Raw genomic sequence first — 18,030 nt, forward strand, 5'->3', positions numbered from 1 at the left:
AAGCTTGTCAAAAAACCTACATGCTCTAAGTTCACTTTGAGATAAGTCACACCAGTTTTTCAATGTAGAGTTGAAATTAGGCCTTCTTGCCATTGCGGTCAAAATTTTCGCTGCAAGTGTAAGTTTGGTTCTATTTTAGAAATGTGTACTCCAAGAGTGCAGAGGAAGCAACTAGTATATACACAGGTCTGCTTTTTGTTGTTCTGTTGCTTCTTTTGTGTATGTGTTCTTTACCCCTGGCACATGAAGCTGTCCTTACAAGTCAAAGCAGGCTGTATACAACTGTTATGATTGGCTACTTCTCGTTGCAGGTGGTCACACCTTATCCGGAGCCTGCATCGAACCTGGCCCCCTACAGGAGCTTTTTCCCGATTGGAAAGAGAGAGGAGTAAGATTTTGCTCTTGCACCATTATGGTATATTTGACTGGTCGTTTCAGAGCGCTCTGATGGTCATGTAAAGCAACTTTGAAGCTGTAATGCGCAGACAAATCACTTTAATAGCATTGTTGCAGCTTTGTTAACACTATGGGAGCGTGCTTGTCGTCGTGATAGTGATTAACTGCTTCGTCAAACCAACCTTTGAAGCTTTTCAGAAGCGCTCGAAAATGAACAGTCGGATGTTCTGTTTTGCTTTCAACCTCAGCCCAAGCATTATGATAACCAGTGCATAATAAGATAAATGGCATGTGGAGACACAGAAAAAATCTGAACTTTCATTAACTTAATCAATAATCAAGCACATTCATCTGGTTCTCTCTGTATCCTTCGGCTTAGTGTTACACGCTAGTCATCATATTACAAAACCAACCTGCAAGAAGGTACGCCTTGTGCTCAAGCGTCCTCCAAGTGTATGGGTGACTTCAGAAGTTTGCGAGGCAAGGTGGGCAAGGTGAGTGCCTGCAGTAACTGCTGGAGGTCACTCCCTCCCTATACAAGTCTTTGGTATGGCATCCTGGCTTTAGAGTGCTATTGCAGTGACATAACCGTTGTGCTGCCTCTTGCCTTCTCTTCATTCACTTAGTGCTTTCAGGGTCCTTGTAGCATTGCGGACATCTTACAGATTTGAACAACAAAGTACAACAGCTGTAGCACGTTTGGTGGCTTTTATTTTGGGTACCCAAGCTGGGCTTTCCTTTTGTTCTGTAGTCATCATTTTTGTACTTGGTAAGCTCGTAAACTGGTGCATGCTCTCAACATTGCTCCTGTTTCCATGCAATTGAGCAAAGTGGACACTGCACCCTGTTGCCACGGTGTACAATGTATGCGTGTGAGCAGGCCTTCTAAACCTTGGTCTGTGCAGTGAACAAACTCGAGAACCAGCTGTGGATATAGCAGATCGCTTGCTACAATTTCCTGAGTTTTACAGAGTCATTCAGTGGCTCTCTGCTTAGAAAAGAGTAGACCTTCACACTATTATACACACTGTTTTATTTTTCATTTCCACATAAAAGGTGTTGCGCAGCCACTTGATTTACTGTGCATAATTGTTCAGGACAAGGGACCATGTGTGCATACTTTTCACTGCATGCATACCTAATATTGAAGTGTTCGAAAAAAGGCAGGGTCATCCAGGGGAAGGAACCTGTTTTTGAAACCATGCTTTGGTATTCTATAGCTGCTATAGAACTCTACTTCAACAAATTCTTTGTGTGAGAAAGTTAAACTTTATAATGACCACCATAAGGAACTTATTGCCAACATAGTGAGGGTGTGCCAGGGCTTAAAATCCCAGACAGCATTTTATGCTTTAATATTACTGCTAGGCTTGTGCGAATATTCACTATTTTTGTATATTCAATAGGATATTATGCTATTCAATATTCACTTTGGCTTAAATTTCAATATGCAAAGTTTATCAGAACGAACGAATATATGTACAAAATTTTTTGCATAAAAGCCACACCTCCAATTGCAACACCACGGAATGATGATGATTGAACTTTATTAAGAGCAGACCGAAAAGCCATGAGACCAGGCCGCCTTTCTTTCCCTGTTCACCAGCTGGCACCAGTCATCAGGGCTGAAGCTGGTGAGCTTGGTCTCGCACGGCTCCAATGTGGGGTGAGGCACGGAGCAAGAAATATTTAGGAGGCAAAACAGCGCTCGTTTGGGCATCCCAATAAAGTCCCTACATTGGGCACGGCTCCGATGCGCCCTCTGTCGTGAGTCAACTCGCTGAGAAGGAAAAACATGCGCTGCGCGCTCTCCGAAGAGGCTCGCCAGTTCATGGCCGTTTGATGGCGATTCACCACTAGCGCTTTACACACGAATGGATGTGTTTCTTGAGCCTCTCTATCGGCTCCAAAAGCCTTGAAAAATTAAGTAAAAAAGCGTGTCACTTACAGAGCAATTACCTGCATGATGTATTTTTTTAGAACGCCAAATCTATAATGTATGTTTTTTAAAACACGAGATCGATAAGGTAGGTATGATTTGTTCCAGTGAATGACGGTACTTACCCTCTACACCATTAGTTCATATCTAGATTGTTCTTGTAACTTCTGCCCTGCCGTGCCTTAAATGATTAAAAGCACCGTTAATGATCGTTGGCGGGAACCGCTAACTGCTGCGATAGTATCACTTCAGGTGTTTGACGATCTATAGAATGCTGGTAAAAAAAACAAAGTGCTTGGAATGCACTATGCCTACTTCTGTATCCTGTGGGCGAGTGAACTGTGGTGGCATTGGCAGACGTCGTCTGCTCCGGGATTACTACTAGTAGCCCATTTCAAGTGCAGTACATCATGTATTTAGGACAGTATTCATTAATAGCTGCTGCCAAAATGTCCGCCACTTCTCTTTATTGAGGTTACAAAATTAAATCTGGGAAAATTTACAATATGTGAGATGATATCAAGATTTTTGTGTGTCACATCCATAGAAGAACATGTAAACGATGGCAACAAGCCTGACACGTCATCTGTCATGCTATGGCGAAAACTGCATTTCCTCCTTGCCCGACTGTGACTTTATCGGGCCGCCCGTGCATGCTGTCAGGGCCTCGCAGATTCCTCAAATACTTCTTTCTCAGTGGAGTGAGGATAGGGGGCGTGTTGTGTGTTTCAGTTGCATTCCCATACCATGTGGTACAGGGTGTTTGGCGTGTGGGGTACATTAGGTGATATTTCATGCTGAGTGGGAAAGTGAAAGTTTGTAGTTGTCTGCAAGTTATAGTGTCCCCTTTCGAGAGCTTTGTGTGTGGTGTGGTATAGATTCTTCTCTCCTGTCTGTGGGTGTGCGAGTATGTCCTTGTATCTGGGCGCTACGCATTTGTCTGGAGGGACCATTCCTTTGTCTCTTAGTGAGGCTGCCCCGAGAGTATGTTCTCAAGCTGCAGCATGGGCTGCCTTGTTGCCTGCTAAAGATGAGTGTCCCGGTGTCCAGACTATGTACAGTTCGGGTAAGTGATTGGTGTGTTCGAGGATGCGTAAGGTGGCTGTCGATATTTTTCCTATTGTGTAATTGCGGCACGCTGTTTGCAAGTCTGTCAAAATCGTGTTGCAGTCTGTTGAGTTAGCCATGGAGGCTGCTAGGACTTTTGCTACCTCTTACACAATGCTTCTGTCTGCTGCGTGTGCCGTGACCACTGCATGTTCTTCCTTTAGATTGTTTACTACGCTAGGGTCATATACTTGCTGCCTCTGTGCGTACTTGGCAGCATTGGTGTTCCTCGGCATTTCCACTTTGCTGTAGGAGCGCTTCAGTGCGCTCGCTCTTGCCTCTCCTTGCTGCGTAGTGTGCAAGGTGCATGATACGAGAAACTTCTGTTTGGTTCCCGATTTCCCTTGGGATTCGCTGCTTGAGGCTTTGGTTTGTCTTCTATGTCGTATTCCAGCAGGTGCAAAGTAGACTGGCCCATTGTTGCGAGTTGCCACGAAGAAAAAAAAGAAGGAAAAAGAAGCTGTGTGTAACTTGCAGAAATAACTGCATAAGCGTTCAAGTTTTTGTAAAAGCAGTCTCCATTAGTCGATGCACGAATCGTCCACATTGTATAGCAGTCGCTCTCTTCCTCATCTCCGTGGCAATGTTAACGGTGGAGAACCTTGCCTTAAAGGTGGTTTCATAGGACTGCTGCTGCCCTGCCATGAAACTACATCTCGAGGTGACATTTGGGCTGCCGTGAAGTCACACCTCAGGTCAGAAGTCGCAAATAACTCCCACCCTGAATCTACCATTAAATCTTTAACATTCCTGGTGCGTGTGCACACAGAAATATGGTAAACTTTAAAACATGCTTAATCGACAGTTACAGTTTTGGTGGGAAAGCTGCATTGCATAAAGACAAGGCAAAGACTAATTCGTTAGTGGTAAGACAAATAGTGTGGTAATTGTGCAGCGTGCAATGGTCATGCTTTTGCCAAACATTTTTCAAAAGATGGGCTCCTTGCGGCTGTCACTTATAGAACAGCTGAGCATTTATATAGCACGTAAGCCAGCATATTTTTGGTACACAAGTTTTCTTGCGCTGTGCAATGTTATTGAGAGTGTAACTTCTCTCACTCTGTTTTCTTTCATTGTTTTTTTTCCTATATAGGCCCCTTTGCATACACCTGTGAAAGAAGATGAGTTTTATTACTTCACTGAAAAGTCCCAAATCAAAATCCCAGTGTTCAAAGGTCTGTGCAATTTAATTTCCCTTTTCTTCTGCTTGCTTTTGCATGGCAAATAAGGGGACGTAATTACAGCAGGAGAATTGAAGTAACTGTGAAGTACAAACTGTTGCATTTAAAAGAAGCGCTCTTGTTTGACAAATTGTAAGCCATTAACGCATGTGAAAGCATCTGCTTGTGGCTTTCAGAATGGTAAGGGACGTCAGTCTTACCATCAGTTAAACAATTTCTAAGATAGATTATTTCACGAGCCATCACTTGTTGGCACACTTGTAGGATTTTTAAAGGCACAGCTCCGGTTGGCAGTGTGTTGTTTGCATGGAGTTCCCATGCTTTGTTTAACAACAAAAGCTAAAATAAGCTGCTTTACGGTTCAGCAATGTGCACTGAGGAAGCGCCAGTGCCATGTTTGCAAGGAATTCTCTCGCACACCTGAATAAAAATAATAGGAAAGATGGTATACTTTTTGTATGCAAATGTTCATATTGGAAATGAAATTTGTGTTCTGTGCCAAATGATTACTGTCTGGTTCGGTATCATGGTTGCCAAATCCAAAGTTGTTCTTTTAATTTGCCATATCGTGTACTTGACAGTTGACAGCTTTTATCTCCTGTTGTGGAACATAGGTCTGCCAATGTATAACCATGGAAACTACATTGTAAGGCTTGGAAACGTTGTGGCATGGCTTGGCACCCAAGCCGAGGAACTGGGTGTGGAGATCTACCCTGGATACGGTGCCAGTGAGGTGCTCTCCGCAATTTTTCTTTTTTTCATTTTGTGTTGCACAGTAATGTCTGTGATAGTCAAATCTTCTAGCCTGCTACGTCTACTTGTGTCTCCACCTATGTTTCAAGGGCCTCCGAAGCGGAGTTGCCATTTTCGTACATGTTACGCTTGTTTAGTGTCAGAAACATGCTTTTGGCAGATTTTAAAAAATACAACAAACGAATTGTGGCTGTTTTTCTTGGGAACTTACACATGCATCAAAGAAGCACAGGAGGACAAAATTAACGTGGAGCCTTCCACTCTCACTTGTAGCACATCCTGGGTGTTGTTTTCAGGCATATTAATGACTGTTACTAGCATCAGTGATTATTACTAGTAGTTCATCTATTTATCTGCTGGCTTTCCTTTAGATTATGCCTCAATAAAAAGGAATTATTGTTGTCAGGTCACTGTTGTTGTACTGTTCTATACAGTTACTCAGATTACTCAGATATTTAAATTTTCCTCCAATTTTCACAACTTTGCTGAAAGAGGTTTGCAACGGTGACTCAGCCTTTGTCCACAGGTGCTGTACCATGATGATGGCAGCGTGAAAGGTGTGGCAACAAATGATGTGGGAATAGCAAAGGATGGCTCGCCAAAGGTATGCATGCAATGTGCACTGTAGTACATGTACAGGTGTGTAAGCATAGCAAAGTTTTTCAGTTGTACCGGTTTTGAAACACCACTTGTAATTATGGGCATGCTCTGGGTATGTATGATGTGCCACCTGTTGTCAACCAAATGAAACCACTTTGATGCATTTTCGCTAAGTATTATCGCCAGATAAAAAGTGCTCAAAATGGCATATCTGACTCTGAAAAAGCTGCTGATTGGAAATGCTGTTCATATTTGCCTATAGCATATAGTCATATAGCCTGCTCATTCTTGTCGTCTTGTCTCCATCTGCGTCTTTCTCCTTAGTGCTGCCGTCTTTTCATATGATGCACTTGTATATGTATTTTTTCTTTTGTAATATATATGCTCTCTTTCGTTTGCTTTGCTTTTTTACTTTGTTATTACTTTGTAGTTTTACTCGTTTTACTTGCACAGGAGGTCCCGCCAACAGTGATTAAACCTTGGTACCTCCTTCTGTACATGCACAACCATGTATCGTTTCTAATGTATATAAATTTGAATTGAATTCAAAGTGGGCACACTTAAGTAGCCGTCCTCGCATATTGTGGACGCAGTGTTTCACACTTTCTCTCCCTGCTGACATGCAGGAACACTTTGAGCGAGGCATGGAGCTGCATGCCAAGTGCACCATCTTTGCCGAGGGTTGCCACGGCCACCTGGCCAAGCAGTTGTTCAAGCGCTTCAATCTGCGCGAGGACTGCCAGCCGCAGACGTACGGCCTGGGGCTAAAGGAGCTCTGGGAGGTAGACCCCGCCAAGCACCGACCGGGCCTTGTCATGCACAGCATTGGCTGGCCACTTGTGAGCAGTTCTGCTTACCTGTTTTACAGCTTTCTGGCTCGAAATTACATAAGAGCAATGGTCATAATCGAAAGGATCTGCCTGAGTTGGAGCACATTGGCTAGAAATTGTGTGCAGTAGACTCTCTATAATACGAATATCTCAGGACGGTGAAAAAATTTGTATCACCCGAAATTCGTATCAACTAAGAAACTTGAAGAAACCTGGAAATTAAGAGGGTACACAACAATGAAATGGCTGGCTGGCTTAAAATATCTGATTTTCTTAAGCTTTTTTTCACACTTATAAGACATTTCTTTGTGTCATGATGAAATATTTGGAAGAAATATGCAGCAGAATTTGAGAAAAATTGGCTTTTGGAGGTGCTATCGCGCAAGCACACTGCTTTTCGTTGACACAGCCCCGCCATCTTAGTGTCGCCTTAAACACTACAGATCGGAGACTAACATAGCCCCAGCGCTGTATTTCTCCCTAAAGAAATAAAACCAGCAAAAGTGAGCACAAAAAGGGAAAAACAAGCAAAAAACTAACAAAAGCAAGCCATCAGGATAAAATTGTGCCTCATTGTTTGAAACGAGAAAAGGGGGGGGGAGTGGGGGGGGTCCCAGGGTGTTGCTAACCCTAGTGATGCCACTGCCTGCAACACTGTTTTCAAGTCACCATATTTGCTCTAGATGCATCCTCAGCATTTCGTAGAATACAGACAAAAGGAATTATGAAAGTTGACCCACACAGAAATCCAAGCTATCGGTCAGAGAGAATTAAAAATACAAGCAAAATGAGAGCTACTTTTCACATGAATTTTCGTGCTGTTATGGTGCACATTTTTCTCTCCCATGATGCTGTGTGGTGTCACCCAATAACAGCAGCGCATTAGTGAAAGTCAGCGCGCCACGATTGCCAAGTCTGGTCAGCCTGTTGATTGTGTTCCATGGTGTTCGCATGGCCTCCATGATCAGGCACACAGCCTAATCTCAGAGACCATGATGTCATTTCTATGGTTACAACAGCTTCCACAAGGCGGCTGTTACTGACTGGACAAAGTGGTCGGCATGTGATGCGTGGTTCCCCTAGTTGCAACACGTTGCTCATGGCTCTGTGTTAGTTAAAATGGTTGTAAAGCACAATGCCATAATGCCATTTTTGTTCTTCGTGAACAAAAACTATCATCATCAATGGCTTATACCCCCGTAAACATTCATACTCCCATTCATACAGTGTATTTCGTCTTGCCCATAAGGCAGAGGCTACAAGCACTCAGCAAAGTGAAGCGAATAATGTTTAAATTCTTTCTAATCATGCATACAGCATACAGAACAGCATGTCAAAAACTATCATCATCAATGTCTCACACCCCCATAAGCAAGTAAAAAATGCAATGACTCATAGTCCCATAAGGTTTATGGCTACTCACCTTGCGTGAATTAGATGCAATGACATTACCCCTGTTGTCGTTGTCGATGGTTTCAATGTGAATGCGTCGGTACCGAAAGGGAGCAGTTTATGCATTCCGTGTTGCAGACATATCCCTTGCAATGCCACACTGATCCGGCCCAACCGACCACCCAGCACCATACGTGCATCAATTTGATATTAGCAAAGAATGTGATTGTAGTTGCGAGTGAAATAACGACCACCCATCAAGACAACAAATGAGTTCGTACTTTTGTTCAAAATTATGTGTCACCTCCATGTTGTGTGCTAAATAGCTTCGCTGGTCAACCACCTTCACAGAGTGGAGTAGCTCATGATTTTTTTCACAGTGGTCGCAGTATCTTGCAAAGGTAAATCACACATTACATTTTTAACCAAACATCATAGCAGCACTCTCTTTTGTCATGTCGTGTTTACGGAGTACACAACATTGCCATGTCGAGGCGATGCCATTGGCACCACTCAACAAGTTTTCCCTCGCATGTTGCCGTGCCCCTTTAAGTGATGCTTTTGTGTACAGTCAAACCTCAATATAACGAACATGGATATAGTGAATTATCAGATATAATGAACTACATCGAAAATTGTGAATTCTTTTTTGGCAATAATAGCGTGTACACTTATGAAGGGTATTGGATGTTAAGAAGTTATTTTTGTTTCAGTCGTTATAACGATGCCTGACTGTATAAAGATAAAACAGGTTAAATTTACACCGGCGAATTTGCTTTACCCTTATTTTTCAGCACAAGGACATCTACGGAGGGTCGTTCATGTACCACCTGGATGAAGGTGCCCCTCTGGTGTCCATAGGTTTTGTAGTCGGCCTGGATTATCACAATCCGTACGTAAGCCCCTACCAGGAATTCCAGCGATATAAGACACACCCCCACATACGCAACATACTCGAAGGGGGAAAACGCATTGGCTATGGGGCAAGAGCTCTCAATGAAGGTGGCCTGCAGGTACGTTGCTTTACTGATTTCAGAACCTTGCTTGTTCAAAGCGATTATAGTGCCATTATGCGGGACAAAAAAAAGAAAAGAAAACTTGCAGAAGAAGTGTTCCTTATGTGTCATTTTTGTATTTGTATGTTTCCGTGTTCCTTTTCTTTTGTGTGTGCTATAGTCACTAGAACAAGGCAGTAGGAGCTAGCCCAGGTCAATGCCCTACATCAGCCTATTTTGCTTACATCAAGCCAATTCACTGTTGCTGCTAAATTCAGCACCTGGGTATGGACTAAGCGCAACACTCTTTACCAACAGGGAAATCATTGTCAATGTATTTAATTTTCTGAAAGGTGTTTGGTCTGATATAGCAACCGCTACTGCTTCCACATACCGTATTTACTTGAATCTAGGCCTGCCCCGATTCTAAGCTGACCCCCGAATGTCCGAAGCCAGAAAAAGTAAAAAAACTTGCGCACCTCGAATGTAGGCCGAACAGAAAAAGTGCGGACAGCGTTCACAAAATGAAAACAGCATTTATTTAGTATGAACATGCTGAGCTCAGTCTACATTATCATCGCTGCTAGCCTCATCGCTATAGCCCAGACCACATGTGTGCTTGTGGACACACGCAAGCATCGAAACACACCGCAATCTCGGCGAACAGTTCCTCCTTGTTATTGTGTGCTTATTTTCGTTATCGTTGTCATCGTCTCGTTATGACACACGAAAAAAGCATTCCCCGTTGCCCCCTCCAACGACGGACATTTTTCTCATTGATGCCGAAGTCCTGCCTGCTTGAATGTTTGACGATGCCTCTGCGGCTAGCACAACTTTTCATTTGAAAGCAGCACTATAGTGGCATCACCTGTTTGGTGCCATTACGATAACGCCATGCTATGGACCACGCTGCATGCATAGGGATGCCACATGCCGATACGACACAGGTAAAAATAGTGACGTCGCTCGTGTACTTCAGTTGGTTACTGGCGCGGCTAATAACGACTGCAATACTGACTCTTCTAAATAGCGCTAGCTATGCACCATATTTATCATATCTAATTACAGACAGGTGCGTTTTTTTACAATTCTCTAATCTAAGCCGACCCTAGAGTTTGGTATATAATTATTTGGACAAAGAAACTGTCGGCCTAGATTCGAATAAATACGGTACAAGTGCTTTACAAACTGAAACACCTGTCCAGGGGCTCATTGACAATGGCATTTAGTTGCTGAGCACAGGGTCGTGCTTTCAATCCTTTGCTACAATGGACAGATCTACAGGGGTCAAAATGTGAAAACACTTGTGTACTGAGTTTTTTCTGCTAATCAAGGAACCAAGATGATCAATATTATTGTCGCCAGACTCGGGGCCCCTCACTAAAAAATGTGCCAGACGTTCTACATGTCAGTGCTCATTCTTGGAGTATACAATGATGTCATCCACACAAACATTACAAGAACGACCAATGGAGAGTTTCAGAAGAGTGTTAAGCATCTTTTGGAACCAGCTTGGCGAATTCTTCCAACCAAACGGCAGGTGATTGTGCTCGTATACCGTATTTATTCGAATCTAGACCGATAGTATTTTTTCAAATAATTGTATACCAAACTCTAAGGTTGCCTTAGGTTCAAGAATTTTAAAGAATGCACCAGTTCTTAATTGAAATTGGTAAATATGGTGCATAGCTAGCGTCATCTAGAAAAGTCAGTATTGCAGCTGCTACTAGCCATGCCAGTAACCAACTCAAGTACATGAGCAACGTCGCCATTTTGACCTGTGTCGTATCGGCTTGCGGCGTGGTGTTATCGTAATGGCACCAAATAGGTCATGCCACTATAGTGCCGCTTTCAAACGAAAAGTACTAAACGCAGAGGCATTGTCAAACGTTCAAGCCGGGCGGGGCTTCGGCATCGATAAGAAAAAAAAAAAAAGTTGCAGCTGCGCCCAAAAGGCGAAGCATTGATTGCAATAGCAAATTAGTAGACAGTTTTACCGGCCATATAAACTTGCAAACATAGGTATACAGTGAGATCTCCATACAAGGGGCATCAGGGAAAACTGTAAATTGTTCGTTATTCTGAAAGATTGTTGTTGTGAAAGCCCCAAAATTAACAATTCCGCCCATTATCCCATCACTTCATAAGTTGTCACCATATGAGCTATCCACAAGAACATCGCTGTTGGTTCTCGGCACACACTGTTGCTATTTTCCATAGATTCCACCGCCACACATCACCGAAGCACTGTAAATTGTAGTGATGCACACAAAACAGACAAATGCTAACGCCAAGAAAACTACGGACAAAAAGATAGCTTCATGTCACCTCCAAAGCATAAGGTTTCTTGCTTTTTGTTTGTTTTTCACATTTCTTACTTCCCATGGACACCGCAACTGTCTCACTTGAGGCGGACACCTGAACTATGTCAAAGTGCAAGCGCGTAAACAATACCGTCTCGAAAGTGCAAAGTGCAACTCTGTGGCATCCCCGCGAGTACGAAGGTTACATTTCACTGCGTGCGCAGCCAGCACGGCTGCAGAAAGAAGCGCGAAAGAAATGGCATGTACAGACAGAAGGGTGAAAGAAAGAAGAGAGATGCGCCTCCATTACTAGGCAACACTTTTCTGAGCGGAGCATGCGCTCGCAAAACCTGATGCGTTGTCGCCTCCACTCGCTCGCATTCTTTTCTTCTCCGGTGCTGTCTCAGGTTTTTTGAACCCATGCACCTTGTCTGCTAGCCTACTGTTTTCGCTGCGGTGAAGATACACGGAAATTTAAGAATCCCCAGATTTCTGAATATTAGTTGGTAGTACTGAGGCATTGTTAATATCACAGGAAAACTGAACAACGATCGGTATTCTGGAGTTCGTGGTGCTGAAATATTTTTATATTGAAACCATAAGAGGTCAGCAGGAGATTTCTGAAAAGTTTGTTAATGTGGTGTTCGTAGTAACGAGGTTTCACTGTGCTAACGAAATTAACAAGCATGGTGTCACATCTGCACAAGTAAACATGAACACATCTCACTTGATGATCGCGGAAGCTTGTTGTCAAAATGCTGGATTGAGGAAGTGCTGCAGCAGCAGCAAGCGAATTGACCTCACGTCATTGATGAGTTGATGCATCTCCCATCAATGCGAAGTAAGCTGTGAAAACATAGCATGCGACCAGACTCTGTCCCCCTTGCAGATGGCTTTCGAGATAGAGTGGCCCGGAGTAAAACGCATACCCCCAACCCTCTCTACCCTTTCCCTGGATCCGTGCACACAACGGAAGACTGCATACTTCCTTCCCACTTCCCTTGCTTGTATTCGTGAGATTGAGCTCGGCATGTTCATATTCAACAAATGCTGTTTACATTTTGTGAACTTTGTCCTCACTTTTTTGTTCAGCCTACAATCGAGGTGAGTATTTTTTTTTCTGGCTTTGGACTTTCGAGGGTCGGCTTAGAATCGGGGCCTGCCTAGGTTCGAGTAATTACAGTATATCAAAAGGGGTAGTTAAAGTAGTTTCCTGTTTTGTCTCTTCTTGAAGTGGCATTTGCCAAAACGCTTTGCAAATATAGATCCTAGAAAAACACATAGAACTGCCAGTTTAATTGATAACACTGTTTATCTTGGGCATTAAAAAAGGGATCAGATGTACTTGGTTGTTAATTATCCTATAGTCCATACAGCGCCACAGGCTACCATCTTCTTTCGGAGCTATTGTTATCAGTGATGCAAATGCGGACATGGACGGCCGAATGATGTTGGCATCCAGCATCTTTTATAGTTCTTCTTTGAGCCAGACCTTTTTTTCTTTCGTTAGATTGTATGGCTTCTTTCGTACCACACTTGTGTCATTTAACTTGAATGGGACTTGAAACTTGGTTGTGGCTGGCATGTAGCCTCCTAAACAGGCCAGTTCTGGATAAACTTAGCGAATGTTGTCACATTCTTTGGTGCTCGCTTTGTTTCGAGCTGGGTTTCGCATTTGTGTTATCTACACCAGGGCACATCGATTCATTGTCATCATAGTAAATATTCAGTTTCTTTAACTTCATGTCCGGAATGGAGGGCAGAAGATCATATTCCACGTCTTTAATAGCCAAAGCTAGTACCTCTGTATCTGTGGCTGATATCTGAACTTAACACGTACCCATTCGCAGTGTTCACATTCATTGCCATCTTATCCCTGTACAAGTATTCGTTTGCCAGGGAATATATGTTCTGGTTTTGCTTTTCTTATTGGTTGACACCGAAGCACTGCTGTCACATAGGTTGTTTGTTCGCTTCTTGCTGAATATACAGTAGGCTTGGCGATATCAGCATGATGGCCTCCATAATCAATAAAGGCACACTTTTGATATCTGTTGTTTCTTTCTGCTCTCCCTGGCCAAATGTTTTACCACATGAGGTTTTACCACAGTAGCCGACCGATTTTTCGGACTCCAAAAAGTAGGACTTCATGGATATTCCGGACTTCATAAATGCACCATCAGGGTTCCCATAGAGCTAATGCATTTTCGCAACTCATTTTTCGGACAACATAAAGCCAGAAGTTCGATTTTCTATACAAAATTTGCTGCGACGAACCAGCGCTACGAGTCAGGGAGGACGCCATATTGAATCTTGAGCCGCCTGGCTAGCTTCGGATTGGACGTGAAGTGGCTTGGATCGTTACAGTAATTTGGTCAGCAAGTATAGGAGGTGTCCAAATCTTTGTGGCAACGGTGGCGCCTGTTGTAAGAAATGCCAACCTTAAAGGCCATGTTTTTGCCTGTAGTCTGCGGCGGAAGCGATTTTGAGAGCCGGAAATCGGTCATGCGCAGCCAGTTTTGGACACCACTTACGAACGCCAGGTGATGTTTACTGCTGACATTGACGTTTGATTGAGCTTGTTCTGCTGCAACATTTGCTGTTGCTGTATCTTCAATGATTGCAGAATAGCTGACCGCACATCAAATGGAGATGGCTTAATGCTAGGGTATGTCTGAAGCCACTTCAACACAAGTTCACCAAATAAGGATGCTGGTAGATTTACTTTTACTGAGTTTTTATCGAGAAGTTTATCGACTCGGCGCTACGAGAGAGAAGCAGCGTTTCGCTACAAGACTGCACGGTTGAGGCTGAAGAAGTGGCCGTTGCTCTAGCGGCAGCGAAGGACTATCTGACAGTTGCCAACAATACTCTCGGACTCGCAAATGGCCTGCCACAACTACTTGCATGGCAGAATCAGTCACTGAGCACTCCACATGTACCCTGTACCCTAAGAGTACTTGGCGATTTTTGACAATTACAGAGGCAGCAGGAAGTGGTGCCCCCTGCTGCACAAGTCCCTTAGCAGGGAAGGAGCTGTCGCATGGAGACGACTACAAACGGGGCTGTACCCTAACCTTAACATGCTAAGTAAAATGCACTTCACACTATATAAGGACAAATGTCCATGGTGCAATGAGGAACTCGCATTATACCACCTAACATGGGCATGTCAACAAACTGATGTAGTCCCGATCATATCACACCCAAGTGCAGAGCAATGGGAGGAACTGCTGTCCAGCGACCATTGTGAAGATCAGCTAGGTCTAGTGTGGCTTGCATGACGGATAGCAGAAGCCAGCGGAGCCCTGGACTGAGGGCAGCCGATCATTGCGATAGAGGACGGACGAAGCAGCGGGTGAAGACCTTCGGGGAAGACACAAGGCAGAAGACTCCCCTGAAGAATCCGTCCCAGCCGCAGAAGAACACAATTAGTAGAGCTGAATAAAGTTTTCACTAACTAACTTGGATGACATAGAGGCTTCAGCCAAGAAAGTGCTGACGAGCTCACCTGTAGTTGTGTTATGAAAGGGCGAGGGCATATTCGTCTTGGACCTGGAATTTCTTAAAAACCAAGCGGCCACCACAGTCTTCTACAAAGAATGTCACCCACATCGCAGTCTCTATTGTCGGCTGCACGAAAATTTGTAGTGATACTGTACACAATAAAACAGAACAAATATGATGCATGTCGCCATGAGTCATTTCCTCATTCTCCTCATTCTGCTGCCTCTTCTGTTTCCATCTTCTTCTTCTTCTTGCGATCATGTCGTGTCATCCTACCTAGCATTGCTGGTACACAGCATCAGCAAATTTTGCTCGGTGTCATGACATTGTGATAATGGTGGAGCTTCTGCAACTTTGAAGATATGTGTGTCAGTACTCCTGTTGAGCAATCAGAAATGTCGCGTTACCATGTCTCATGTTGCGTAACTGAGGAAATGGACGGATTATATAGTCACAGGATCAATATTTATATTGCAGACTGAGAAGCTGCTAGTCCTCAAAAGGCTACAGGCTAAGGCGGTCGTTCCGGAGCACATGCACTTCTGTCTAGCTACCCAGTTGACGGTAGTGGCTGGTGTAGTGGTGGCAATGATAGGGATTTACTGCTCTGCTCTTATGTTTTCATATGACATTGCAGAGCCTGCCGAAGCTAACATTCCCCGGTGGTTGCCTGGTTGGCTGCAGCCCTGGCTTCATGAATGTGCCCAAGGTGAAAGGCACCCACAATGCCATGCGCAGTGCCATGCTTGCAGCTGAGGCTGTGTTCGAAACTCTGACGGGAGAGAATGCATCCCCAACTAAAGGTGAGGACTTGCAGGCTTTATTCCTGGCTACAGTGGCCACATTTCAATTTAGAAATACGTGGATTTGGGAGTATCCGACATCATGGAGTTCACATGAACCACCAAAGCACTGATGACTATGAACTCGCCCATTGTCTGCTTAGTTTCATAATGTGTGCCCACATTCGTCGACACTGGAGCTAGGTGAGAGACGTGCACTTGCGTCTCCTGGCCGTGTTTCGGCAAATGCTCATGAAGCTGCTCTGAAAATGCATTGCCGCCAGCATCTTTACCGTTACACTGTTTTGCTCTCAACTACGACATTTTCATGATGGCTATTGCAACGAGTCCGGAGAAGGGAGCAATGTTTCATTTATAGGCTTTAAAATTGAAATAAATGACCTTTTAGCCGTCTGCTGTCAGCCATACTTTGTGAAAGTGCTCCTTGTTGGAAGCATGCAAAGCTTATGCTATAGTCACTTTAGCCTTAAGTTTGGCGTTTACACTCCTTTAATGTGAATTGCATTAACGTTGACTTTAATTATGAGGTAGGTATTGGCTATATCGTCATAAGGTGGATTGCACCGTAACAACATCTGTAATTATCTGATGCTTGTGAATATTGTAAAGTACCTGAGCTCTTTGATCAAGTGATGAAGGGCTTGAAAGCACACTTGAAATCGTAGACTGATAAGCTGCACCCACTAAGCTGGAGATTACAGGTTTCTTAGTTCAAAGCAACAGTGACAGTAACAAAAGCCCAATACCCTGGCATCACACCACGACAGCTCATTGCAAAAATAATTCCTATGTCACTGTTTGCATATATGGCTCATTCTGGTTGGATAGGTTTTTGTTTAACAATTTCATGAATGTTATGATCCTCAGGTTTAGAGCCTAGCAGTTACGAGCAGAAGATACGCAACAGTCCAGTGTGGAAAGAGTTGCACTCTGTGCGGAACATCCGGCCTTCCTTCAACACTCCGCTGGGTGTTTACGGCTCGGTCATGTACACAGGAATATTTTACTTCATTTGTCGAGGCAAGGAGCCCTGGACCCTGTCCCACAAAGGTAATCACATTCATTACAGAATTGTCTCCCCTTTTTATTATTTATCTTTGCTCTTTTATGTTACCTAGAGTTGATTTAGCTTTAATTATAAAAGAGCAGGATAATTTATTTGTGCGATCTGTCAAGCTTATGCTTAACCTGTAGCACAAGCGAAACATATATTTTGGCTGTTGACACCTCTAGACTAGGGACATGGGCATACTAGAAACTTTTGAATAATGAATCAAATATTGTTTTATTTGATTCCATCTTCTAATTGAATAGACATTGCTATTTATAAATATATTTGTCTAATAGTTTTCAAATATTTCAAATCCTTGGCTGTGCCAAATCCAGCGTAAGGTTGGAGCACATGTGTGACAAATTTAATCTCGGCCATAGTAGTCCAGTTTTCCTAACCCCGTATATATATTTCTTGCACTTGAAAAAAAAAAAACTTCGTTTGACCTTGAAGAATTGTTCCCTGAAGTGACGGCCTTATATGAGAATTTACAAGACCTCATAGTAGGAGACAGTTCAATTTCACAGCCCGAGTCCTCTCGCACCACCAGGAATCTGGCATCTCTTGGTAGTGTAATCTTCCTTTGCGTAATTGTCACAGACTTCGCTATCATTAATATGTACTGCTTTTCCTTTCCGGCAAACTGCAGCCTCTCTCTCTATTTTTTGTTTCTCTTTTGCTGTGAGTCTGAGTATAAACGCTGCTGCACATGACTGCTTTTGATTCTGGTTTTGAGTGAATCCCGCTTGGCCTCATTTCGGTTACTGAGTGAATTATACAGGCTGCCCCAACTATCATGAACCAAGACTTTAAAAAATAGTAGTTGCTTTACTCGAAGAAAACCTAGTGCATATTGTTTCCAGTACAGTGGAGTAGCCACCAGCAGTTATTTCGTTACTGTGATTTAATTTGGCAATTACAGTTAGTTATTTAACTCAAGAAATACTGTCCTCATTACAGAAGTGTCAATGAGGCATTTGTAGGCAGCCCCAAATGATATCTAGTTGTGGTGTTTTCAGCGACATACTAATTGTGTACACTTTTTTCCGACTGGCTAAAAAACCTCACAAAACCATCCTCACCTCACCAGCATCGTAAAGTAGCACACTGAAGTAAGCTGATTGAAAGCAACTGCATTGCCTGTCGCGATCCGGAAGAGACAGCACACCATTT

General features: G+C 43.4%; 1 protein-coding gene across 1 annotated transcript in view; it reads left to right on the forward strand.

The window, feature by feature from the left end:
* The window catches only part of Etf-QO (electron transfer flavoprotein-ubiquinone oxidoreductase), a 33,590-nt gene that overhangs the window by 7,173 nt on the left and 8,387 nt on the right, over positions 1 to 18,030 (forward strand). Inside the window, exons 4-11 of the mRNA XM_050183284.3 lie at positions 312 to 388; positions 4,536 to 4,617; positions 5,238 to 5,356; positions 5,903 to 5,980; positions 6,603 to 6,815; positions 8,993 to 9,211; positions 15,641 to 15,806; positions 16,674 to 16,856. Coding sequence (XP_050039241.1) covers positions 312 to 388; positions 4,536 to 4,617; positions 5,238 to 5,356; positions 5,903 to 5,980; positions 6,603 to 6,815; positions 8,993 to 9,211; positions 15,641 to 15,806; positions 16,674 to 16,856 — 1,137 coding nt within the window. The remainder of the gene's footprint in view (positions 1 to 311; positions 389 to 4,535; positions 4,618 to 5,237; positions 5,357 to 5,902; positions 5,981 to 6,602; positions 6,816 to 8,992; positions 9,212 to 15,640; positions 15,807 to 16,673; positions 16,857 to 18,030) is intronic.

Source organism: Dermacentor andersoni, chromosome 4, assembly GCF_023375885.2.
Source record: "Dermacentor andersoni chromosome 4, qqDerAnde1_hic_scaffold, whole genome shotgun sequence".
NCBI classification, from domain to species: domain Eukaryota; kingdom Metazoa; phylum Arthropoda; class Arachnida; order Ixodida; family Ixodidae; genus Dermacentor; species Dermacentor andersoni.